This window comes from Gavia stellata, chromosome 18 (genome assembly GCF_030936135.1).
Source record: "Gavia stellata isolate bGavSte3 chromosome 18, bGavSte3.hap2, whole genome shotgun sequence".
NCBI lineage: Eukaryota > Metazoa > Chordata > Aves > Gaviiformes > Gaviidae > Gavia > Gavia stellata.
Window position 1 is genome coordinate 17,084,446 of NC_082611.1, and position 26,733 is coordinate 17,111,178.

Sequence of the window (26,733 nt, forward strand, 5' to 3'; positions counted from 1 at the left end):
GGTGCAGCCCCGGCTCCTCAGGGCACGGCGCGCACCACCGCTCCGCCTCGTCCTCCCCGTGAGGTCCCTTTTCCTCCCCTCCCCGTTTCTGGCCCTGCGGACGCCGCCGGTCACAGCCACCATTTGGTGGCAGCTCATCAGCTGCCGCAGAAGGCCCCAGGCGGGTTCCCCGCTGCAGAGGGCCCTGGACAGGCGGGATCGATGGGCTGAGGCCAACCGGATGAAGTTCAACAAGGCCAAGTGCCGGGTTCTACACTTTGGCCACAACAACCCCATGCAGCACTACAGGCTTGGGGATGAGTGGCTGGAAAGCTGCCCCGCAGAAAAGGACCTGGGGGTGTTGGTCGACAGCCGGCTGAATATGAGCCAGCAGTGTGCCCAGGTGGCCAAGAAGGCCAACGGCATCCTGGCCTGTGTCAGAAATAGTGTGGCCAGCAGGAGCAGGGAGGTGATCGTGCTCCTGTACTCGGCGCTGCTGAGGCCGCACCTCGAATACTGTGTTCAGTTTTGGGCCCCTCACTCCAAGAAGGACATTGAGGTGCTGGAGCGTGTCCAGAGAAGGGCGACGAAGCTGGTGAGGGGTCTGGAACACAAGTCTGATGAGGAGTGGCTGAGGGAGCTGGGGTTGTTCAGTCTGGAGAAGAGGAGGCTGAGGGGAGACCTCATCGCTCTCTCCAACTGCCTGAAAGGGGGTTGTGGTGAGGTGGGTGTTGGTCTCTTCTCCCAAGTGACAAGCGACAGGACAAGAGGAAATGGCCTCAAGTTGCGCCAGGGGAGGTTCAGGCTGGATATTAGGAAAAATTTCTTTCCTGAGAGAGTAGTGAAACATTGGAATAGACTGCCCAGGGGGGTGGTAGAGTCACCTTCCCTGGAGGTATTCAAGGAGCGTGTGGATGTGGCATTGTGGGATGTGGCTTGATGGACATGGTGCTGTGTGGTGTTGGGTGGGTTGGTTTTTGGTGTGTTGTGGTGGGTTTTTTTGTTTTTTTTGTTATTTTTTTTTTTTTAAGGTTGGACTTGATGATCTTACAGGTCTTTTCCAACCTTAGTGATTCTGTGATTCTGTGACAGGGACGCTCTGCCCGAGCTCCTCCAGGAAAGCCGCCTCCCTCGGCACTGGCCGGCAGCTCTGCCGCGCCAGGTCCCTCCTTGCTCGGCTCAGCTCCAGTTGTCCCACTTTAGCATCGGCAAAACAGATCCTGGCCCGTGCCAGCGGCCCTTTCGGGGCTCTCCTGCATCTTGCGACAGAGGTTGTAACTGTGGACGCCAAGTCCAGGACAGCACTTCCAAACCTCTCCTGTTGTGATGGTTAAAATCCCTTCCAAGTTTCTTCTACCCTGAGGACTTACTAGCAATGGTCACAAAACCACCGCCTCTCCCTGTACAGACAGCCGTAAGGGTACCTCACAGTTCCCGACCCAGGGTTTGCTGCAGGGAGCCCGTTTCACACAACAGGTTGTGACAGGAGCCGGCAGAGCTCGCCACACCGCGTCTTTCCCAGCTTCCCCACGGAGAAGGGGCTGAGGGCCGGGGAAAGGCTGCACCGGGCTGGGAGCGGCTCTCAGGAAGCCCCTCTGTGCCACACCTTGGCCAGGCCCCCCTGCTCGACGTTGGGCAAATGGCTTAATACCTCATTTTCCCGTTCCTCTGAAATTCCTCATCTCCCGGGGCTGCTGTGAGCGTAGATCATCGAGACCTAAAGGGCTGAGGTATTGGAGAAAGGCTTTGGACGGGGTGGGGGTGAGAGAGAGGAAATAAACCGCTCCACTGAGAGCCGAATTTGGAACGTGCGTGAGAGCGGAGCCTGGCCTCAATGAACACCACAGCTAAAAATAAAAGATCGAGCAGGTCTCATTTCAGTGAGCGCTAACCACTTCCAGACAGAGGAGATGAGAGCCTTCAGGAGGGAACCGTGACCACCTAACAGAGACGGCTTTGTAATTCCCAGGCTCGGGGGTGCTCGCTGGAAAAGCTACCCGTGCAATTCACTTGTGCTTGCAACTTCTCCTTGGGACTATGCCGATCCCCATGTCATTTTGGAGGTTTCCATCTAAGAAACACTTGCAGGCAGCAGGGTTTGTGCGGCGTTGGATGTTATGGATTAGGTGCAACAAACCCAGCGTAAGCCTTTGCATCACTCCGGCACCCTTCCGCTGGGCTGCATTCCCACCTGGAATCAACCCCAGCCCCTCCTCGAGAGTCCCTGTGCTGCAGCCAAACCCAGAACGACTCCTGAGCCCGTTTCAAACACTTCCCTCCTGCTGCTGTGTTCATTGCTACCTCCAGCTGACCCCGCAGCACTCCTGAGCCTTGCTCTGCCGCAACACTGCACCAGAGCTCTTGTACCTGCCGTGAAACACCCGCGTCCTCCTCCTACCTCACCTTGTGCCGCGTCACCCTCCTGCCTTGGGTCCGCTTTGACCATTTAGCTATGAAGTGTGTTCCCACAGGGAACGCTTGGGGACTGCAGGGGATCTAGCACAGATCCTCCCCTCTGCTCAGGCTCATTTCGATTACCCGGCAGTTGGCACCGACTGTCTTCAATCGCTGTCCCGGCAGCACACTGCGGGTGGCACAGATCACCCTGTTCCCCATTTTAAGTTCCTGGCCGTGGAGGGGAAGCGCAGGGAAGGACAGATGGCCCCCGCACAGCAACCTGCGTGTGCTGCCGTGCTCCCCTGGCTACCAGCTCCATACCAGCGGCTGCTAGATCTTCACTGCACTGAGAAAACCATGGGCTGGTATTTGCTTTGGAAGAAGCACCCGGTGCACACCCAGATCACCTTGTAAGCCATTAACTGCCTTCACTTACTGCTGTACGCTGCCACTGACTCGAAGGAACGTTACGCTGCTACAGCTGCGGACACGTACCACTTCTGGCTTCATACGGAGTGACTGACGGGGTTGCTGTCCCCAGCGGGCTTACTTTTAGTTAAGTGCTGTTCCCACGGCAGGAGGGCTCCTCTTCCTCAGCCCACTGCTGCGGTCAGACCCTCACCCCTTCGCTCTAAAGCATCCAGGTGGAAGACGAGAGCAGGGAGTGCTTACACAGGAGCTGTGGGCAGATCTCTGGCCTGGTGGGACAGCGATGAGCAACCGAGGTGAACCTCAGCTGGTGTGCCTGCAGCGAGAAGAAACGCGCTCACAGCCTGCTGTGGAAGCAGCGTTGTGAAGTCAGGATAGCCAGCGGCAGAGAGCAATGGACAGCCAAAGGAAAGAAGAGCAGAGAACCAAGTTGTTGCAGCTCAACGTTCGGATTTAAGCACCTTCTTGCCCTCCAGAATTCATTAAGAGGGAAGGGCTTAGCCACCCCCTCCGGCGATAAAGATCCTGCACCAACCTCCAGGGCGTTCTTGCCTTACGAATTCTCGTGTTTTTAGGATGCTGTTCCTTATTGCCAGTACCTCCCCTGTCAAAACGCAGGCAAAGACCTGAAAAAGCAGATGCCCATCCAGTCTTCAGCTACGCTGAATTTCCTATCAACGAAGGAGACTGGTGTGAAGCTCCCCGACTGCAGGGGCTGCATGCCAAGCCCAGCCCCTCCTCATGTTTTACTTCACCTTTGCACTTCCCTTCTCTCCCTGGTAAAATACCTGCTCTTATCTAAAACAATTGCTCCATCACGATGGGATTATCAGATCTAAATCTATCCCTTGCTCTGTGCTCTCAACATACTTCAGGTTGTACTTAAAAACATTCCGGTATTTGCTTCCCATCAGGTTTGGGTTTTTTCCCCACTCTTCCCCAGGAGTGGGAACCCAAGCGAGCTGCAGCCCGAGAGCCACTGCGCCTCTGTGCTCCAAACAGGACTCGGCTTATCCAAATCCGCAAGCAGTGCTGCCGTTTTTAAAATGGATGCTACTTAGAGGTATTAGCAAGATTGAGTGCAGTTATCTGAACCTTGGGTGTCAGGCTTCGCTGATCCTAGCGGGCACCAGCCAAGTGGAACCATCCTTCAATCCAAGCAGTTTTACCAGCTTTTATTAGAAACACCAGCACATTTTCAAGTTTCCTCTTTTTGATCACAAATATAGTATTTTTCCTCTTTTTAAGTACACAGCATGAGACACAGCATCAGGGCTTTCCATCTTTTTTTTCTTTTTTTTACAGCAATTTCTTTTGGACAAGCTTTGGGTTAGTGTTCACTGACCTCACCCCAGCCCCAAATTTTGACATCTTGAATTGCTGAAGACAATTGCGTGGGCAGATGAATCCAATGGTGGTGAAAAAGGTACAATAGTTAAAAGTTTGCAAGAGAAGTTTAAGCAGAGACCCCTCTACAGTTGAAAAGAATGAAGCGGCGCCGCAGCGCACTACTATTTTCACAGCACAGGGATAAAAGTTGAGATAAATCGTTTGCTCTTCTCCCCCCGTCCTCCCCCAACACCGTTCCAACAAAAATGTTAAGGCTGGAGGAAGCGCTAACTTAACGTGAAAAGCCAAGTGTGCCCTGTGCTCCCCGCTGGAGCGGCAGCCGCTGCCGGGTGGGATGCCTTGCTCCGTGTGCTGCGAATCCCATGCCAGTCGCACGTAATCGAGAAGCCTCGAGGTCTGAATGATGGCAGTTTAGGCTAGTCGTGGTTTTAGCTCACACCTACGCTGGGAGAGTTTCCCTGGACTTTCTAGCTCCAAGAAAGTAATTCACTGGGGGGAGGAGGGGCAAGTATCCCAGGAACATGAGGGCATGGTGACAGGATATTAAAGGGAACATGTACATGATTTGTTATTTTTTATTCCACAGAAAACCCTCAAATCTAGACTCAGAGTTAACAGCAGAAAAATAGTGTTAAAGTCAATAGGTTCATATTTTACTGTAGACTAAATAAATTAGCCTAGAATTAACTCAATACTCTCTATTTTCCTTTCATTGGTGATCCTTCTCTAAATTAATGCAGTTTTTGAAAAGCAACGGCTATTAATAATTTATTCCAGTTAACCCTTATGGATGAACACCTGCAAATATTCCATGTATGGGAACCATTCCCCTCTCCTCGCCCTCCCCGAAAAGGAAACAATCACTAAAGGGTGTTGTAAAACAGACATGCTACCTACAATACTCCACGTATCGTGTCACTCCTATCGATGCCTCTGGCTGCTCTGTGTAATGAGTGAATATTCATAGCCATGTCTTACAAAGAACATGATCCAAAAATATATAAATAAATAAAAACCTTAAACATTCTTACATGGATTTTAAAGAACAGAATACATGTTAAAAACTTCAGTAATTTATATCAATTTTAAGCAATACTTTATATACAATGGAAAAAAGACATGCATAGTCCAAATACAATGTTGAAAACAGCATTTTCATAACAAAAAACCCAAACACTAAGTGTTAATACCATGTACATGAATTCAAGAAGGACCACCCTTTTTGTCTGTTGCACACAGTTTATTTAACAATATGATATTATAAGTAAGAAATGAGTTTGTTTTTTTTCTTTACCATTCTATACAGTGATTGAATCTTCTTGGATTTTTCTTATTTATAGTAATTATAGCGCTTGCATGATTTACACTAGAATTGCTTTTCCTCATTTCAAGTTTCACACAGAAGAAAGAAAGAAAAGAATGCTTCTTCTCTATTCAAATCAGCACGGTCTAAGAGTGATCATCCCTATTTTCATCTAAAACCAGTTTTATCAGAGAAACAAAGCAACAATTTCTACATCTGCAAGACAAGGATTTTGGCATTGGCCAATGTGTGTTTTTGTGTGCAAGAGTCAATTCCTATCTTTCCAGGGGTAATACTTGAAACACCTGCAGAGTTCACTATAGAAAAAAAAAAAATCTTCCTGCAACGTGTCAAAGTTACCGGGATACATTATAATGTTGTATTATTTCAGGAAACAGTTTCTGAATATTATTTTTTTCTTCTTTTAAACGCAAATGTTTAAAGTCTTGAAAATACAAATAAAAAATATGAATATAATGAACTTGTTTTCCCCATTAAAAAAAAGGTATGAGTCAACAGCAACAAAAAAATAAAAACCAAAAAAACCCACAAAAGAGACCAGATATTTTAACCGCCTGGCTTTAACAAAAAAATATATTCTTTGTATTGTTTTTTTTTTTTTTTTTAAACAGCAATTCATTCTTCCATGTGTAGGAAGCAGCAGTTCCATCTAGGATTCAAAACAACCCAGATGTCTGAATTTTCAGTACAAAACGTCCAAGAACACGAAAGGAAAAAAAAAAAGTGATGCTCCCATAATGCTACAAACCCTCCACAAATTTTTCTAATGTGTCCCCGGTGGTGTCACCGACCAGAGACAATTCGTTAGACAACGCACTCCTGTTCGGGGTGTTTAGTTGTGGAAGCATTGCACTCTGTTCTGGGTTGCCCAAGTGTCCCTGATCCATGGAGCTAGCCATAGTAACTGCGAGTCCTGGGTGGGGGGAACCAGTCTGGGGAGAGACGTGGTGAGGTGACGGTTGGGGCTGTATCCGGGGTGACGGGCTGGAATGTGGTGGCTGGGACTGGGGACGGGGAGACTGAACGGGTGCTGGGGACCGCACCTGGTTGCTGAGGGAGGTGGCGATCTGCTGGCCAGGGAGATGAGACGCCTGCGGTTGTCCTGAGAGCATGTGCTGCTGTGGGCTCATGGGGTTAGGCTGGCCGGGGGACCCTATCTGCTGTTTCATCTGCTGCTGTTGCAGGATCCGCTGCTGCAGTGCTTGCTGGATGTTGGGAGTGCCGTCTGCGCCCATGCCGGGCTGGCCCATCTGGTTCAGCTGTCCCATCTGAGCCATCTGTCCCATGGACCCCCCCTGTATCGATATGTGCTGCTGCATCCGCTGCTGCTGCATGGCTTGAGGGTAACCTCCTGGTCCTTGAGGCTGCTGGAACTGGTTGTGTCCTGCCATCCCTCCTGCCATGCCAGCCCCTCCTTGCTGCTGCTGCTGTTGCTGCTGCTGCTGCAGTAGCTGCCGCCTCAGTATTTCTCTGTACTGCGGACTCATGTTTGCCATGCTAGGGTTGTGGCCGGGGTTCATAATGTTTATCGCTTGTCCCTGGGGATTCATAGCTCCTATCCCTTGCTGCTGGGGAGGAACGCTCGGTCTCTGCACTCCTGCTTGCATCGCGTTCATGTTCTGCAATCCTGCTTGAGCGTGCATGCCTGGCTGTTGCATGCCCGTCTGCGGCTGCTGCATCCCAGGCTGGGGTTGTATGCCCGCTTGCGGCTGCATCCCAGGCTGGTTAGCCACGTATTTGGCTGTTCTTTGCTTTATAAAAGCTGCCATAAGCTGAGGGTTGGATTTAAGGATATTAAGAACCTGCTGTTGCTGCTGCGGAGAACTTGGTGATTTCAAGGTCCTCAGTAAGTCCTGAAGTGCATTCGGGGGGATGCTCCGCGGCGGCTGCTGCACGCCCGGCATCCTTGGCCCAGCCACTGCTTGTGGCGTCGCCATTGGCATAACCGGTCTTGCCATTCCTGGCTGCATTGGTTGCTGCTGCGGCATGGGAGGTGACTGCCACTGTCCAGGCTGCATGTTGGACATCACTGGACCGCTGACAGGGTTGGGCCGGGGTACATTCATGCTGACTTGCTGCATCTGGTTCACTGAACCCACCGTCGGGTTTACTAGTCCTGGGCGACCAGGAGGCAAACCATTGTTAATGTTGTTGACCCTGTAGAGCTGCTGCTGCTGCTGGGCAGCTTCTCTCTCAATCTGCCGAGCCGCTTCCACTGCGGCCGGCGGAGGCTGAGCCGGAGGTGGAGGTGCGGAAACCGGGTTTGCGGGTTTTCCTGTTGAAACAGTAGTAGGGGGCTGAGTTCTCGACACACTGGGAAAGCCAGCCGGTGACATACTTACAGGGGAAGGCTGGGGCTGGGGAGGAGGCTGTGGTGTTTGCGGTGTACTTGGCTGCTGTGTAGGGGTACCAGGCGTTGCTGAGGTAGGAGAAGGCAAACTTTGCTGAGGCACGTTTCGGGTGTTCATGGTAGCCATCCTTCTGCGCATGAGCTGAGCCTGCTGCAGGCGATGCTGGATCTGCTGCTGTCGAAGCTTGTGTTTGATATTGAGACAGAATGGCACAGGGCATTTGTTCTCTTGGCAGTGTTTGGCATGGTAGCAGCAAAGAGCTATGAGCTGTTTGCACACCGGACAGCCACCGTTGGTCTTGCGCTTGCAGCCCTTGGTGTGCTGGACAACCCGTTTCATCTTCTGGCAGGATGGCAATGAGCAGTTTGCATTGCGGCACTGACAGGCATGGACAAGGGACTGAATGCAGCGCTGGATGCTCAGTCGTCGCGACTCCTGGGGACTCTTTGACTGCTGCTCTCCTTGGCTGTTGCTCTCATCATCCAGACCCAGGCCCCACTTAACCATCTTGTGGTCATGGCTCTTAGTGTTGTAGCAGTTAATGCAGAGGTCATAGTCCTGGAAGCAAAGAAAACCCAGAGTTCAGTTGCCTACAGAGCACTAACTAAACCAGCAGAAGAACAGAACAGTAAGAGCGGTGCTAGGTGAGCAACACGAGCCTGGTGTGGAAGCACACTTTGGGTTTCAGTGGGTACAAAACACACAGCAGAACAAAAGCAGGACAACAGCTGTGTGCTGTGAACAACTGCCCGTTTTCAATTTACGCCTGGTCCACCGAGGTCGAGAAGCGGCTGCATAGCCTATGGAGTCACCACGACAGTGGGAGTGGACCTTTGGGGCAGGGAGAGCCGGGCAGCTGAGGGCAGAATCCATGTCAGCTTCCTCAGCAAAGCGAGCCTGCAATCCCAGGTCTTGGCTATGGTGGGTAACAATGCCAACAGGGGCTGTAATTTTATCTTCATTTTATTACACGTAAAAGTCTTGCAGGATTTTTTTTTGTTTGTTTTTCCCTTTTGATGATAGGAACCGTTTACTTTTCTGTGATGTCTACCGGGGTACCTACCTACACAAGGAGGGCCAAAACCTTCAACTAGTAAGACAAACCTACTGTCATTAGCTAAAAAATAGGCTTTGGCTCTCCATTTAGCTATTTTTAGTGCAATTGCTGACTAATAATTACTACCCTGAAATATGTATTATTTAAATCTCCAAAACGACCCTCAAATGAAGTGCAAGTTTCATGCTAAGACAGACGCTGATCTGAAAACCTGCTCAAACACCTGCATTTTCACTGCCCTGTCCTTTTTTTTTTACTGGAGGAAGGCCACTCCTTTACACAGAAGTACCCAGAAGAAACCTAAAGACCATACCTCCTTCCACCGCTTAATTCCCCTAGTGTGTACAATCCATTTCCTGCAGTCTTGCCTCAAGAAACCCTGTTCAATGCTTTCCTCAGAGGGATTAATTAAGACTCTTCCACCACAAATCTGACAATAACTTGCAGTGTAAAAACTAGACTGCACTTACTAAGTATTTTTTTTTGTTTGGCTACAGCCAGAGGTCATCCCAAGCCCTGTAGAGGCTACCTTCTCCTCAAGTCCACCAGTGTAACTCCACAAATAATTGCTCTCTAAGATAGTTCAGTGGAAGCGATCTATGCTGTAAAAGGACTAGTTATTAAAAGCATTGAGCCAGGTTAGGAAGCAATTATTTGGGCTGATCTGAAGGGCAGGCAACCTCTAATGCTGGGCCCAAGGGACAAGGCTGAAGAGCTGTGGCAGCCTCCTCACCCGGCTTTGCGGCAGCCTGGACACACACCTGGCTGGACTCCTTGCAACACGAAGTACCACGTACAAAGCGGAAGGAAAGCTACCTTGCTGGAAGGTACGCTAACTTCTCTCATGGACATCCATTTAATGTGGATGTGCTAGTGCCCTGCAGATTCGGACCAGTCTGACGCAGTCACACCCTACCAGCCACTCTTAAAGTTCTTTAAAATTAAGTTAAAAACTTGTCTATGCAGAGGAGCCATAATGGAAGAAATGACGCAGCAGTAGCCATTCCAGAGTACCGGCGTTTTCCATGTCGAGAAACTAAAGACACTTATTCTAGAAGAAGAGGTACCCCACTGTAGTAGTCACCTTCCCTTAAGGCTTATCAGCCCTTTTATCAGGATAGACCTCATTTGGAGGAACTTTGGGCAATACCAAAAAACCCCAAAAAATAAAAAACAAGCTTGGCTGTAGGGCAAAAGAGAGAAGTCTCTGGTGATATACACCTACCTCACAGACAGTGCAATGCCACCTTGTTTCCACATGATGCTTGCACTCATTGCACGTATAGACAAAGCGATCCTGCCCTTGAGTATGTAGTTCTACCAGCATGCAGAGTGTGGACCACTTGGATCGGCGTAGTGAGGAGAACTCCCAGTGCTTATCTCTGGCTAAGGTGAGGAAGGCGTCTCGCCCATCCATCAAATCACAGCTAAGTAATGGATCAGGGTCCACGATGGGAGGCAGAGTGTTAATTACAGGCCCAGCATGTAAATGAATCACAAAAAAGACCTGCAGATAAATGGGGGGGAAAAAAAATATCGAAAAAAATCAATGAGGTTAGATAATCTTGCAGGAAAAAGCTCATGTTCTGTTGCAGTAATGGTGTGCTACAAGTGTTATCTAATTAAGTTAGTTTAGGCTAATCTCTTCCAATATGTTGTTAACACAACAGAAAGAAGTTCAGCGCCATCACAAGCTTTGCTCCTCCTGATTTCTCAGTTCTGACTATCATCATGCCTGGATTTACAGGAATAAAATCTTCTCTTTACACAGTGTATTTTGACAGTACCTCTTTATGCTTCTCCATAGTGGCGTACAGCTTCTGAGACAGATCATTGGACACATTTGGCATGCTGGGTTTCTTCTTGTTAGCTCGGCTGATGCTGCTCTTATTCTTGTTGGTTTTTTTGTTGTTCTTTTTCTTGGCGTTTTTGCTGTCGCCCTGGCTTCCCTGCAACAAATGCACAGGAAAGATGTTACACTTTATAGAGCTCTCTCCCATTCACTGTAGCTGAAAGTCAAACACCTCTGCTGTCAATAACAGAACTTTGTTCCAATGCCTGCAAATCAGCCATACTGTGTTAAATATATCCTATCTTCAAGGAAAAATCAAAAGCCAAACTGGTAGGCAAACAAATTCAAACGCTGTTTAAAAATAGGTTTTTAAAGTATGCATATACATTAAGTAATTCACATCTTACACTTATTTTTTTCCTTCTCAAACACTGTACTTCAGCTTCCACTGCTTGCTTTACAAGTTCTTATAGATATTTGTAACTCATTTCACCATCGAATAAAATGGACTTCAAAAAATTCCAGAAGTGCGGTATTTTGCTTTGTTGTGCATTTGGGGTTTCACATACTTGCTTGAGCTCTGATTTAATGTTTGTTTGTTTTTATTGAACAAATTTAGGGCTAGTACACAGATAAGAACACGCAGGATTTGAAACTAAGAAAATACGTTATTCTCCATCCTGAAGACTTACTGCTGCATATGCATCTCCAAAAAAAAGAAATCCCCAAAACCTTCACTTGTGTCCAAGTTACAACAACATAGACCACAGTGACCGTATACTGAATACTAGCTGTAAGTAAAGAGAGTAAAAAATAGCAGATGATGCTATTTAGATGACCTGTGGAAACAGAAATAACTTTTAGACTTCTCATGTCCTAGAAAAATAAAACCCCAAGCCCTCAGCAGGGAGCACGCCACTCAGTAAAAATCCCCTCTCTAACTGCTAGAATGTTGGTTAACATAATATTAAAAATAAGCTACTGAAGTACTCATATATATATATATATATATACACACACACATACACTAGCAAGGAAATTTCATGAACACTATGTACAAGCAAGCACAGGATTTATCCGCAAACATATTTATTCAAAGACAACAAAAATATTCCAACTGAAGAAAGCAATTCTATATACAGACTGTTGCCGTCGTCCCATTCCATTAATGAGGCTTAGATAGAAATTCCCTGTCCAATCTTGGTTTTTCTGTAACTAATTTTATTGACTTTTTGACCAAACCTGTTTGGAAATTAAAATGACACTATTTTATGGGAAACCAGACAGAGGTCTAAGTGATTTGAAGGTATTCAGAAATGAGCTATTGTATGTTCCCATCTGGACTTCTTTCCCCCAAATTTTCTACCCCCCTGATGGAATTAGGGCATGTCCTCCTTTGCCTATGTATTCTAGAGCATCAACAGAGATTTAAAAATTTAAACACCAAAAGGTAGAATAAATTGAAACGTCATGACAGTACAATTCTAAGTTTTCTTTCTACTCTACCTTTAACAAGTTTATTTTTGGTCAACTGTACAAAGCTATTCCACAACGTTTCAAGAAGTTGTAAGATTGTTTTTATACGACTTCATTTTGATAGTACTTAACATATTCAGCCAGGTTTGCCAGAGATGCCAACGGCACGGTTACTCACTGAGCCTTGTCCCTTCAGAACCTTTTTCAAGAACTTCTGAGTATTCACCACTACTTTAGACTCTCTTTAACTGATACCCACAGCACATGTTGACTTTTAAGAAGCTCTCTCTCCACATATATAAAGCTTAGGACTAAGAATTTAAGAAGAGACAGACACACTCTGTACCACCTCAATTCAAGGCAAATTGCAAAGATTCATCAAGTGCTTCTACACGTGGAGATCCCCATTGCTGCGCATAGCTGCTTCTATAAAGTAACCCAAGTTTAGGTGACTGCACTGGAGAAGTTCTCATGCTTTTAATTTCACTCTTTCTTCTGAGCCAAGTGGCAAAGACCACCCTGTTACGTTTTTTGTTGCATTCTTGGATCACACCTTCAGCAACCTGGATGCAGATTTTGTTCCCCCACTACCCCAAGCAACATCAGCAGCATGAAGTGGGAACACAGGGATGTTAACAGCCAAGGCTGCATCTTCTCACTTCAGGCAGACAACTTGTATGAGTTTCACAGTTAGCTGTTCCGGGCTTTTTAAAACACCTTTTTTCCCCTCTTACATGTAGAGGTTTACACTGGCGTTTTCACTGGAAGGGCATGCTGTGGTTTACTGAAGTGATACTGTTAGCAAAAGAGGACTGCAACTTAAATTCCAAGTCTTGCCTTTCAGTGACTTTTATACTGCTATGTTTGTTGAAATATTACAATATTAAAAGTCACATTCAGAAGGAACAGGGTGAAAACTATTAACTTTATGGTTCCATAAAAAACATAGCAACAAACTATATTAGCTTTGAAGGAGCTGCTAAGGTTTAATAGAAGGAACTTTCTGACATGGTGAAATTGATGGATTAAGGTCTATCACTCCACAGCAATCACACGTAATACATCCTGTATGCAAATTGTCACGGCATCTAAGCTGAATGCAGTCCCTCCCCAGTTAAAAGTTTTTGGTTCCACCTCAATCTGCTAGACTTCACATTTTCCTACTCTTATTTATTTTCAAAACACCTTGCTGCAAATCACAAGTAAAAGGGACAGTATGAAAGTGCTAAGACGGTTTGGATACAGATACAATCAAGACAGAAATAAAAATGAATAATGAAATTCTGACCAGGACCCTGAGAAAGTTTGTTTTGTGGCTTTTTTTTTTTTAAACATACGAGAGAATGCTGGTGAAGGAACACCACCATCAGGATCAACGTTTCACACCAATGCAAAGCTTGCAATAAATACTTTTAAATGTCATCCCCCTACTGCTGCAAACGACTACAAGTACCTTTGCTTAAATAACAGCAAAATTTAATTCAGCTTTGAAAAATACAGCCTCTTTCAAAATACAAATACTGAAGGTGATTTGCAAAGGTGTGAACCAGAAGCTCAGCCAAATGACTGCAAGGAAATGTAGCAGTCATGGTGCAATCCAAAAGTAGCTTAACACATTTCTCTGAGAACAGAGATGCTGAACTGACATAACTGACTTCTGATTCTGTTAAAAAAAAAAAAACACCAAAAAACACAAGCCATCAGTATATTTGTTATCCAAGAAGAAAACCAGAAATGCAGATAAAGGGAACCCTGATTTAACATCTGATGTGAATGACCTTCTTTTCTAGTTTACTATTAAAGCGTTAATTGTCACCTTTGTGAGCCAGAAGCAAGTATAGCGTATGAAGTCAACTCACCTCTGTTGTTTCACTAGCTGCAGTACTTTCTTCCTTTTTCCTTTCCTCCTCCTCCTGCTCCAACTCCTTAATGCTTTCTTCCAGCACGTTGGGCCAGAAATCACCTTCAAAGTAAGGCAGCTCCTTGGCACTTGTCAGCCTGTCCTCAGTTGCTTGTTTGAAGATGTCCTGTTAAGCGTATCACACAATACCGAGAATAAATAAATGAAGACCACTTAAGATAGCGAGGAGAACCAGAGACATGATCCAGTCCTTCACCAAACAGCTGTGCCTCACTTTCTGCCCATGGCCCACTCCTGGCAGGCCTCCTTTTCTGGGTGCAGCTCAAAGAACTGGCCTGGCAATATTGGTAACAGCCCACTCCCTGTTTCATCTTGGAAAGACAGCTGCCGAGGCTCTCCTGAACCTCCATCATGCAATTGGTTCACGCTCCTGCCATGATGGGAGAGACTAAGATACTCCTGGAAAACGTAACAAACCCCTCCCTGGTAACTACGCCCATTAAAAATGAAGCCTACACCACTTAGCTTTTCCTACACTGCTCCTGGACAAGAGCAGGAACTGTTCTAACGACAGCAAGTGCTCATCCAGCCCTTTCCCTTACAAATTTGAAAGCGCATAAGCACTTCAATGCATGTGTCTGGGCTGTGATTCGTATGTGCAGTAAGCCTGATAACTCCAGGAAGAATTGCTGAAGGCACCGGCCAGCTATTACACACAGGAATATTAAAGTCTGGTTGCGGTAGAGGGACTGTGTACGGTCTGTGTCCTTCGCCAACCGCTGGCTCTGTGGACCACCCGGCCAGAAAGACCGGGGACCACTGAGAGGAAAAGGTATTCTGAAAAGGAATAGGTACTCTATACAGTTGTTCCAGAGGTGTTTTAAGTGCACTGCGTTTAACAAGCACACGCAAGACTAGCCAATTTTCCTCTTCAGATTAATTTCAAGATCACCTTATTAGGAGAGACACAGATTTTCTAGCTCTTTGCTATGCCGGATCAGATGACAAGGCTTGCTATACGCTCTTCTATTCTACATTTAGTAACTGTCACTTGCAATCAAAACATCAATTTATTCCAGCACTGTCACTACCGTTAAGAAATTCTTGTAAATTCTAGCATGTAAGGAGTGGCAAATGCTACCTTTGCCATCTTTAACTTAGTTCCTTGGGTACATGTGTGATATTCTCCAATTATGAAAATCATCCTTCTTCTCTTCAAGTGAAGAAGCTGTTTTATAAGCAGGGTTTTTTTTATTTCACACTAGTGGGGTCCACTATTCCACCTGATCCTCCAGAATCACCAGAAGCAAACAACTTCTATAAACCTTAACAAGCTGCATACTTCCTTGCCTAGAAGACTGCAGTGAAATACAAGTAAGCGAAGGCAGGCTCTTGCACTTTTCTTAATGCAGAAACCAAACCTACGGAATTTTCAGTCTGAAAGGCAGAACCTCCAGACAATCTAAGTAAATGAAGACACTAGCTGAGAATAAACACCCTTGTACAACACTACCCCAGTTTCATGCGTTATGAAACAGTATTAGCTACCTTCAAATGAAAAGACCATAAAAACTAATTCAGGAAGTAAACAGTAGCAAACCTTGTAGTCATGAATGATTCTCTCAGCAAATGCCTTATCCAGCATCTTCTTATACCATTCTTGCAAACGTTTGGGTTTCGGTATTTTCTGATCAGGCGGATGGCAATGAAAAATATAGTCATCTCCTTCACTTGGGGGACAGGCCCAGATGTGTCCTGTCACGTACCTGTGTTTCACACACAAGAAAAAACAACCTTAACCATTTTGACTACCATCTTAAAATTAACTCAGACAAACTGAGATATAAATTCAGATCTCTGCCTTTTTTTTTTCCCTTCTTTCCTTTTTTTCTTTGTAGCAAAGATGCTGAGGCAATAACCTCTGTTTATACAAGGTACGAGAAAAGGTCTGGGATACAACAATGAAGCTTAAACATCAAGCGAACCTCTGATAAAGAATGGTATGCTGTCAGTTTAAGAATCCTAACAACAGAAAACCCACCTTAGTGATAAAATCCAAATTTCTCTCTCCACTGCAGAAGAGGCATGTGTTCCACGTATCTCAGAGCAGGCAGAAGGAAAGAGAGACTATCCCAAGCGAAAAGCTACTTGGCATGTTGGACAAAAATAATGCTAAGAAAAAAAGATTTTTCTTTACAAAGATCTCACTTACCCAAGTTTCTTCACGTACTCCAAATATCCAATGAGGATTTCATGATAAACGGCAGTTCGGAGACAACGGGGGCGGAAGAAATGAATACTATCTAGATATGATATGTACACACGCCTATAGTAATGAGAGAATAACAACAGAAAATCATGTATGGCTGAATGTCTGTTTTGTCTACTGAGAACTGGCTTTTACGCTAGATACATATACAGGCATACTGAACAAAGAAAAATTAATGATGACATTATTTTCATGCATATTTAAGCATCTTAACATGGTATAAACAGTTCTCAAAAGCAAAAGATGAGTACCATGTTTTTAGACAGCAAGAATATACATTGAGAGGCAAAACTAAATAAAGAATACAAAAAGCTGTAATGTTTTTGTTTTGATACTTGTTTTCCCCTTCAAAGTCATCTGCAGTCATACAGTAGGAGTTATTTGTGCCACAGAATTGAAACGTATCTCCCAGCCTTCTGTATTTGAGAGTAATTGTCCAGTGAATGTAGCAAGATGTTCTCTGTGCATGCACCACCGGTATAGAAATGAAAGAGTACCTTGTATTTGGAGGGGGGCAATCCGAGCCATACTCCTGTACATGCATGCCGAAGAAGCACACATCTACTCCGTCTATCTCCTCAAATGCAAACAGAGCTTTGGTACGGTAAGGAAAAGATTCTGACATCTCACCAGAATCCACAAATCTGAAGGAAAAGGTGGTAGGAAGGAACAGAAAAAAAACAAAACCAAAAAACAAAACAACAAAAAGCCAATTATTAAACCAGTGTTTTACCAGAACGAGGAAATTCTTTTTAACCTTATATTTAACTCATTAGAAACACTTCTGCAGAAGTTAAATAGGGTCAAGTTCAGAGCTGTATTAAAACAGGGAGTCCTGTCAATGCAAGGTCTGTTACTATAAAACTCATGGAAAGACAGTTTCCATATAGTTAACATACGACTGAACAGGCAAGCATTGAGTACAAGAGCATCCTCGGAAACCGCAAGCCTTTAAATACGTTGCAGAGTAGAAAACCTGATGCATTACGATGAATTGCTGTCACATAAGCACTGTCTTTATGAATTAAAACCAAAATACTTTGCAGAATAAACCTTTTAAGCTTTTAATTTATGATGAAGCAAATTAAAAATAACTTTTAAAAGCTAAAGTGTTTACAAAAACACATCAAAATGAAGCAACAGCAAGGAACAGAATCTCAGGAACTGTTCCAAACTAAACTATGAATTCTGTAACGCTAACCAAAATGTGGTCAGACTCAAGATGTAGTAATACAAAGTCACAGTATTGTAACAAAACCCAGGACGTTCCCCACTACCCGCCCCCCCAAACAGTCAAAATACAACTGTCACCTCCTCCGAGTTCATTTACTGCATACTGCTTTTTCATAATCTTACTCATGCCTAAGTTTCAAAAATGTGCAAAGGGATTAAGGTGCAAATTGGCACAGTTTTGCAACATTTATGCAGGGAAATACCAAAATTTAATAAATAAATAAATAAATCAAGATTGCATTTCTTGTAATTAATAGAACTAACCTGGATTTCATTCCTGGTTTAACTTCTACTGTCTTATCTGAACTTGCTACTACTCTGACAAAGACCTCTCCAGCTTCAGGATGATTCTGTCGCCGCAAAAATTTATTTACTCTATCTTCCAAATGGTTTCCTAAACGCGTAGTCTGTAGCCCTAGAAATGAAGGGGGAGAACATGACAACAGAAGTGTTAATGCTGGAGAAATCACTGTTAAGTTACCATGCTCATAAGGTCTTTCAGCTTGCTTCTCTGCATAGAAGTTGGCTTTTTTTCCCCTTTGTTCTACCTCCGTATGAAATGTTTTTATTTATGCAGCCAAAATTAAAAAAGCAAAACCATCCGTTTTTACCCAAGCCTTAAGTGTTCATACCCTAACATGGAAGCTAAAACCACTATAGTGGGAAAATTACTTAGTAAGTGAACTAACAAAGGCGGCTTTACGTAGCATTTTTAAGTTTCCAGTCTTATTTTATGAACACTGCAAATGTTTTCTCCTAACAAAAACACTATCTGGCCCTTTGACAGAGATTACATCACTTTATGGATTTGGCTCAATGCCACACCTTTTCAAGCAAAGCAAAGCAAATCAACAGAAATGAAAAGCTTTTTGACTTCAATGGAGATTTCATTGCATTTTCTTTTCTTTTCAAGAGAGCTTTTAGATTGAACAGTTACAGTAATCTGCACATAAAGCTTAAATAGTTCTTGCACAGCGATAAAGGTCTTGAAGTTCGAGTCTACATATTGCCCAGATCCCCCCCCCCCTTCACATTTACAATTAGCTTTTGTGGGGATAGCTGTTTTTCTGTTATTACAGGATGTGATGGTTTTCAAATAAATCCACAACAAATTACAGAAATTAAGATGAAGATTTTGGTTTAAATTAAGAAAACAGAAGTAGCACGCTGTTTGGACTTGAAGATTTATGACTATTTCTCTTATCCTACTGTACTTATTTTACCAACTTGTATTTCTACTTCATTTTTATGGTCATTTTGCTATCTCTTCCAAAGTGATGGTGCAATATCCAGATGTTTGTTTTACTAAAATGCATTTAATTTTCAGCTCTCCATTGCTTCATTTTTCAGTTGTTATTTGGCTACTGACACAAGGCTGTTGGTTCTTCTTCCCGACTAGTGAGACCGCATACAGAATGCTGCGGCAAAATATCTATGCTAAAAGTTATTTTAGGCTCCAATACTGGGGAAAAAAGCCACGAATACTCAAAGGAAGATCTCACTTTCTAAGGGATTTATATACTTAAAATTTTATTTTACAATCAGTTTATAGAAATTGCCAAATGCAGCAATCTTGTTTTATATCTTTTAGTCTGTCCCCTTGTCCAGTGAGATTCTGCGGTTATAACCAGCACAACACACAGTCTAAGTATCATTTACCTGGGAGCCAATAATTAAATTTAAATGCAGGTTTAAGTAAAAATACACTACGACCTTTACCAATTTCAATACACTGGCCTTTCCCAGTGTTTCCCAGCCCAATACAATATATTAGGTTTTCTATATATAGTAGAAGGGTTGATTTTAAAGGAAATTCAAAGAATTTTAAAGAAAATTCACAACTATTTTCTGAAGAAATTAGTTTTGTTGATTCCTCTGAAGACAAACAGAAAAACAAGGAACATTTCAGCTAATGAGTTCGTACATTTTTAGAAAGCCATTTTAGTCAACTCTACTGTCTTCTTGTCTTTTCATTTTATCATCTTTCCAATGCTAAGCAACCAAAGGGTATCTGCTTCCTTCCTTATGCTGCAATGCATTAAGACTTGAAAAACAAATCAAAATACCAGATAAGAAGATAAAAGAAATAGGCAGCATTAAGATTACATCCACCGTAAGGAAAGGATCTGAAAGCCACATACTTTGATATATTAGGACGTGCAAATTCTTCTAGAAAGAAACTGGATTTTGGTTCTTGGACACAGCTAACATACGTACTTCCAATAAAAGCTCTGGTCTCAATGAAAACTGCAGTGCAAACTTGGAAAAAAGGCATCCAAACCGGTAACAACATAGAAGGCTTTCAGGCCACTTGAGTACAGAAGCTTTGTTGCAGCAGCAATGGCCAGACGTTTGTTACTGGATAAATAACTGGACAGGTAGGAAGAACGTCAGATTCTGGCTTACTGTGACTTTTTGTCAGGAAACTACTTTGGGCGACTTGTCTGTCAGGTTATCTTTTGTCTTTGAATGTCTCTGCATTAGCTACTGGTTAAGTAATATTTGTTGATTTTCTTAGTAAGAAAAATACTTCGGAAGTTAGGAATTTCACAGCATAATCCAGCTGTACACTGATTTATAGGTTATATTTGGCATGCTATCAGTCAGCTTTATACAACTTACTTGTGATGTGGTTAAGATAACCAATTTTACTTAATATACATTAGGAATATGAATGTTACCATAACAGCTGAGCAATAGCTTGCAGCTGAGGGACGTGCTATCTTGATTGTTAGCAGTTGTGCCAGCATGAGTGAGCACAGAAATACTAACGGAAATTCAGTAAGTAAAGGTTTTTACGGGGAGAGAGAGGGAGAGGAGAGGAAACATGTTAACATTTCAAACTTTCATCGCTCATGTTTATTTTTAGGTCAGTAGTAAGACCAAGGTTTTGACGACAAGAGCAGGCTTTCCTTCCCTGTTCTTGTGTTTCCACTAGAGCACTGTTAAAGAAAACTGATCTCAAGAGCTGCCCCCACCAGTCGATTACAGCTGCCAGCAGGGCTCAAATCATCATGGGAAAAAGGAAACAAGATAGCCAAACCGCAGGGAAAGGAGAAGGAAAAGGAAATAAATGGAAAGGAAAAAACCACCATTATTTCCCAGTCCAGATCCCCAAACAGAATGATTACCTTCAACTAAATGCTGGTTACTCAAACTTCAAGCAACATCACAGAACAACTGGAGACATCCAAGGAATCGCATACTTATTTAAGCTAATTTGCACCAGTATATGCTGTAAAGTCAGCATATAATAGAAGAGACATTGATTTAAAATGGTTATCTGAAACTACATTTTTATTTCATAATTTTATTAATGTTCTCCTACAATCTTAATCTGTCTTTAATGAGACTAATTTTAATCTTTTTAACAATACTATCTTGCATTTATCGGGTTACTCCAGAGACTGTTTCGATTACGGTAATCTAGTATGTCGCATACAGCGTTATCATCTCATCTCTTATTATGCAATCAACTGCACACAAAGTTCTCAAGAAGTTATATTTAATGCAAAACCACTCCTGTATTACAATTTGGAAGATTCGGGCTTGCAAAGTCACAGTATGACAAGTAATGCCCAGAACTTCCAAGGACCAAAGAAGAACAAGGGAGGAACCAAGTGTACCTGCAAGTTCTAGTTGTTCAAGTGTCTGAATCACCCTCTCGGTTTCTACACTCACTTTATTTTTCTGCTCTGTGCCACTGACACTCCGTTTCCAATGCTAGCCCCTACTCTTCCCCCTCCTTCCCCAAAAAGTGTATGAATAAAGTTATCAAATTATGTTCTCTGATGTTAAACGCACGCAAAGAACGCCTGTGTAAGGATTACTAAGGAGGCTGAGACAACTTGACCTGGCAGCTTTTGGCACTCTTCAGTGCACACTTCAACAAGATCATGACAATGGTTACTTCAAGAAAATCTAGACGTGTAGTACTTATTCCAGCGGACAGTTTTTATACCACAGTCCACTCTAGAATCAAGAAAAGCTCTTCAAATACATTAGTACTTGGTACCACCACAGGACACCTGAAATGCCGCAAAACTTGTTACTACATGTTATTTAAAGAGCACAGAGGTGACAGTAATTTACTATAGTTTCAATGCTACATGGAAACATGTCTAAAAATAGCCAGTAAAGTGCATGGAGCCTTATGTTTCTCCTGTTCTGTTCCCCACTCCCCCTTTTTTTTCTCGTAATCGTAGAAAAATAAGGACATAGATGCCAAATATCTCAAGCAGCATTAAGACTGACTGCAAACACATAAAGAGCAGGTCTTTAAAATGTTGATTAAAATTCTGACAGCTACTAAAGCCTTGGGCTACATGACTCCCCATTTTACAAATGTTCCCGTACTGTCTATCATGACAACAGGAAGTCTCAATCAAAAAGCTATTAGGGGTGACAGGGAGAAGATGAAAGTTGAAGATAAAAATAGAAATATCAAACTCACTTTTAGCACTGAATTTGTTTTCTTTGCGTGTTCTACCAGTTTTCTTCAGACAATTATCACAGACAAACCTGTCGAGAAAAAAAAATTGCCAAAGACTTAGCATAAACCCATTATTGGCTAGCTTAAGTGCAATGTTTGAACCCATAATTTAAATGTCAAGAGTACAATATATTTTTCTCTGGATTTGAACAGCTTAAAGCCTTTATGAGCTGGTTTAACTCTGCCAAGCAGTTACACCTGCATTTGTGTTCTGTAGTATACAAACTTCTCTCCAACCAACTTCTATTATTTAGTATTAGAAAGAAACCACAGAAATCTGCATATACGAACAAGTTGGTTTCAGGCACATTTTCATCTAAATATACTGAAATGAGACCCCGAATACCAAAAAATGTATTTTATTTAGAAACACTTTGTCGTTTTGTACTCAGTTCTTAAAAGGCAGCGACTGCATATTAAAGAGCAAAGTCTTAACTATATAAACTACATTGGTCTTATTATACAAGAGGTAAAAACCCAACAAACATCTTACCCTGAAGGCCAAATAATATCATAATGTAATACACAAATTTGGTGCATCTTCCGACCACACTCTTTGCAGTCAACAAACCTGAGAAGAAAAAAGAGCAGCCAATCACTTTTGTTGTTAGGCAAACAATTTTCCAGAATTCAGCAAGAAAGAAGGACTTTCCAACCCTCTGCTAAGAACTGAATCAACTTCAGCAGGCCCAATTTATGTGTCAGTTTAAAAAAATACTCATTAGAATAGCTTCAGATCTATCAGTCTCATTTGCAAATAATATATATATAAAAAAATTGTAAAATGTACTAGCTTAAAAATGTGAAACGGGCTGTCACACACAACTTCTTCTGGATCTTTTCTGTCCTTTTCTAAGCAGAGTTCCGAATTTTCCCAGTTTCACGGAATTCAGCTCAACAATACCTCCACAAATTTAATTTTCAATTGTTGCAACAACCACAAGCTGACTAAATGGTTGCTCAACTTACTGTAAACATAAAAGCTAGTCATTTGTGAATCACTGTGCCAAGAAAACATGTATTAGCTTGTCTTCGTCTGCATGGGTCTGCTGTAGTCCTCTTTCCTTTTTTTTTTTTTTTTGTCAAAATAGTATGTCAAAATTCTTTTTTCGGATGGGAAAATTGTTAGAGGTTTTCCCAGTCAAGACTCCAACATTGGTTACGAAGCCAAATGCATTGGGGTCCATCTCAGCAGTCTACCTTTAAAGGTCTGGGGGAGGAGCTCTATTTAGTACTTGCAAAGATGAGAAAAGAAATCAAAATGTGTTGCGTATCAAACTGCCAGAGAACAAAGCAGTCGTAAGAGAAAAATCTCTTTTCAGCTAGTTAAGGACATCAGGAAAAGCAGCCCAGTGCTCCTGAAGTAATGTTCAACTTGGCTTTTACTAACTTCCCGAGGATAATAAACTCAAGGGAGGAGGATGGCTCTTTCAGTGGCCTAAGCATTCAGGTGAAGGGAAAAACGTGTTTTAGAAGTCCAGCTAAACCAGAAAAGGAAAATGCAGAGCTCCCCCATAGGTACTCAGGGCTTGGTGTGAAAGGCTCTGTACGACGGAGGGCCACTTGCAGCCAGTTGTGCAGTGCCTTGCAGAACACACCTTAGGAATTACCCAAATAAACAGAACTAGACACTGCCGTTAAAAGAGCCTCACATTTTCCTCTTGGATATCAATGGTAGATATCAAGTTTGTGTGTTGTACTATGAACTCTAGAGAAAGATTCTGCAGCCTGTTTGGGCAGAGATGGGGGGAAAAGGAAGACTTCCTTATTCGCTGCCTGATTTCTGAAGTGCTGGCTAAAAGACAAGTGAAAGTGCTGAGATTGTCTTAAGAAAAACAACAGCCTGGTACTTACGGCTCTGGATCTAGTGTATCATTTTTCTTCTTTTCGAACTGATCCTTAGAGATGGTTCTAGAGACAAAGAGTTAATATGAAAACTCAGCAGTACCTTTATATCAGAGGCTGAGACAATATCATGCTTTTCTGAATTGCAGCAAACGAGCAAACCTCAAGTCTGAAGAAAGCATATCGGTATTTATTTTCTATTCAGAGAATGCAATTCAGTTCATTTTAAGAGACAGAAAAGATTTCCCCATTTCACTTTCTGTGTAAATTAAAAGCAAAGTAAGAGATAGCCAACTATACACGTAAGTTCAAAATCATAAAGAACAAGGGAAGCTACTGTCAGTAAAGCAGCCACCTTCCAAAACAGCTTATATTCCTCAAATCTTAGAGCATCTTATTTTCTGGCCAGGTTAAAGACAAGCCATTGGCTTCATAAACAAAAGCTGTGCTTCAAAAGGTGAGACATCAGGATTAGCTTTAATTTGAAAAGATAACGGCTGAGTGACATTTATTGACACAGCTTCCATTCCTCCCCCCCGCCCCATTATCTAGTGTCTGCCACCCCCTGCAACCAGTCTACGGGCAGCTCTTGAGTAGCGCAACCGGACACAAGTGACATTGTTGGGCAGACTAGTAGACCCAACACAGTAACAACTGCTAATCTTCTGTTACTGTAAAAATCTCCTATCAGGAAGAAAGCAGGCATTTCCCCACGAACATCACCACCGGCCACAGGGTTTTACTATCAAATCAGGACTACACGTCATCCCTCCTATTGAGAAAGTTGGCATGCAGAAGAAAGGAAGCGACTTACGTTTGAGGCTGGGAAGGGTCATCACCCAGGGTGACATTCTCCCCCTGGATTTCAGTGAAACACTTCTCACAGAAGTGATACCTGTCAGCAAGAAGGCCATATTTGGGTGAACTGGTCCAGCACAACACACAGCCACCCAAGCACGGAGCCACCAACCAGAGCAGGGCAGATCACCACGACGAAAGGGGGGGCGTTGTTGGTTGATTGATGGGTCAGTGTGGACAATGAGGAGGAACAGAGGGGAGGGGAGGGCAGGGTTAGAGAACAGGGGAGGGAACAAACAGCACAGACGTAAGAGGTAAGACGCAAACACCAAGACAACACAGAGCAGAAAGCCAAGGCAAAGCACAGATTAGCATTCGGTCTCATTTTAGACATTACTAACAAGTCGTCGGGCGTCAAATTCAAAATTTGGGGAGGATTAATGAAGTAGCTACCAAGCGCTACGTTTGTATAGACTTCAAATTTAAGAATTTGGATTTGATTTGCATTACTTCGGAAAAAACGCTCTTTGATTCCAGGCTTGCGACTGATCGAGTTTCCTTTGGGTAAAAGAACAGCCTGTCAAAAAGCTTTAAGAACACATTTATTACAGATTGAAGTAATTAGAAAATATGCTGAAAGCACTTACTGATTGTCAGTTAAAAACTGTAAAAGCAGAAACACTTGGTATTGAAAAAAAATTTATAGAAATATTAAATTCAAAAGTTATTTGACTATAAGATTAAATGTGACCAATTGCTCCGCTAACATTATTTAATATAAATGAAACCAAATCCATACTCTAGACAAACATTTAACAGAAATGCAATTATGGGTCAGAGTTTCCAGCCATTTCTCTACATACGTACAATATATGTATATATGTGAACAACATTAAATATTGTACATACATACAATATATTTATTAGGTACATTAAAGACATGGAATTAAGTTTTACAAATTGTGTATGAGGCTAGGTACAATTTTTGGTCACCAGACCAAGAGCCAATCCAAGTTATACTCAGCAAAAGCAATACTGCAGTATAACAAACCACGCTGAGTAAATTGGAATACAACTCTACGAAAATACAATCTGCATTTGAAAAAAAAAAAAAAAATAAAAATCTAAGTTACACAGATTTTGGGGGTTTTTTTTGGTGGGGTTTTTTGTTTGTTTGTTTCAGATGAACTGGAACCAAAGTTGTCAGGGTCATCAAAAAAAAAAAACAAGAGGCTAAATGTTTGGAAAGGATATGAATTCACACATGAACAAAGGTAACAAAGAGAGGCCACAGCTGTAAAATGCAGGAAGGCCACAAAGGATCATCAAAATAAAAGGAGCTTTATGGAGGATCAAGAGTGAGAGAGTATAAGCAGCAATGGCAGCACAGTAAAACGCAGTTTTAGTACTCAAACACTAGAACTGTAAGAATGGTAAGTATAAAAGGCATCAAACGAGACTCAATGTCACAATGAACCAACAACTTAAGGGATGGAGATTAATAAATACGGCAGCTTGCCCCTTCAAACACATACTCATACACTTAAACTACTGTAATCCAGGTGACAGATCTCCAAGGCTGTGCCTTCCTGGAGACAACAAAAGCCGTTTACAGGCACTTATTGAAACGTATGGATCAGAATTTCCTCCTGCGACAGACACTGGCCGTCACGTCACCACTACACGTTTTCTAAACGCTTGTGGAACACAGCGCAAGCAAGCGGGAGCGGGTCCTTCAGCAGCGCCCGATGAATCGGGGAAAGACAGTCTGCAGAGCAATCCGCGTCCTCCCCAGGCTGGAGCCAGGTCCGTGTTACCACAGCATAATTCACAAGAGCCTGAAAACTTCTGCAGACTCTGCCAGCTGGCTCAGGCTTCAAGAGCTGCTCTGCTAGCCAAGAACCACTTAAATGCAGCAGCACACTGAATACTCTCTCTACTGCGGGACTGACACAAAAAGGAAAAAGGTGTATTTTATTCTAGCTAATATAGTCCATACTGACGTATCTACATAATCATCTTACCAGTAGGGCAGCTGCAACTTTGATAGCAACCACGTGAGCTGAAATGCCACGCTCCC

At 43.1% G+C, this 26,733-nt stretch overlaps 1 protein-coding gene across 2 annotated transcripts in view; it reads right to left on the bottom strand.

Moving 5' to 3' along the window:
- Positions 1 to 5,368: 5,368 nt before the first annotated feature.
- The window catches only part of CREBBP (CREB binding protein), a 93,631-nt gene continuing 72,266 nt past the window's right edge, over positions 5,369 to 26,733 (bottom strand). For both annotated transcript variants that reach the window (XM_059826679.1, XM_059826678.1), the window contains 12 exons: positions 24,670 to 24,750; positions 23,865 to 23,921; positions 22,504 to 22,581; positions 21,972 to 22,039; positions 17,783 to 17,933; positions 16,783 to 16,929; positions 16,229 to 16,342; positions 15,617 to 15,782; positions 14,015 to 14,182; positions 10,675 to 10,836; positions 10,113 to 10,394; positions 5,369 to 8,388 (listed from right to left, as the gene is read on the bottom strand). In XM_059826679.1, the coding sequence (XP_059682662.1) occupies positions 6,220 to 8,388; positions 10,113 to 10,394; positions 10,675 to 10,836; positions 14,015 to 14,182; positions 15,617 to 15,782; positions 16,229 to 16,342; positions 16,783 to 16,929; positions 17,783 to 17,933; positions 21,972 to 22,039; positions 22,504 to 22,581; positions 23,865 to 23,921; positions 24,670 to 24,750 (3,643 nt within the window). In that variant the 3' untranslated portion in view covers positions 5,369 to 6,219. The remainder of the gene's footprint in view (positions 8,389 to 10,112; positions 10,395 to 10,674; positions 10,837 to 14,014; positions 14,183 to 15,616; positions 15,783 to 16,228; positions 16,343 to 16,782; positions 16,930 to 17,782; positions 17,934 to 21,971; positions 22,040 to 22,503; positions 22,582 to 23,864; positions 23,922 to 24,669; positions 24,751 to 26,733) is intronic.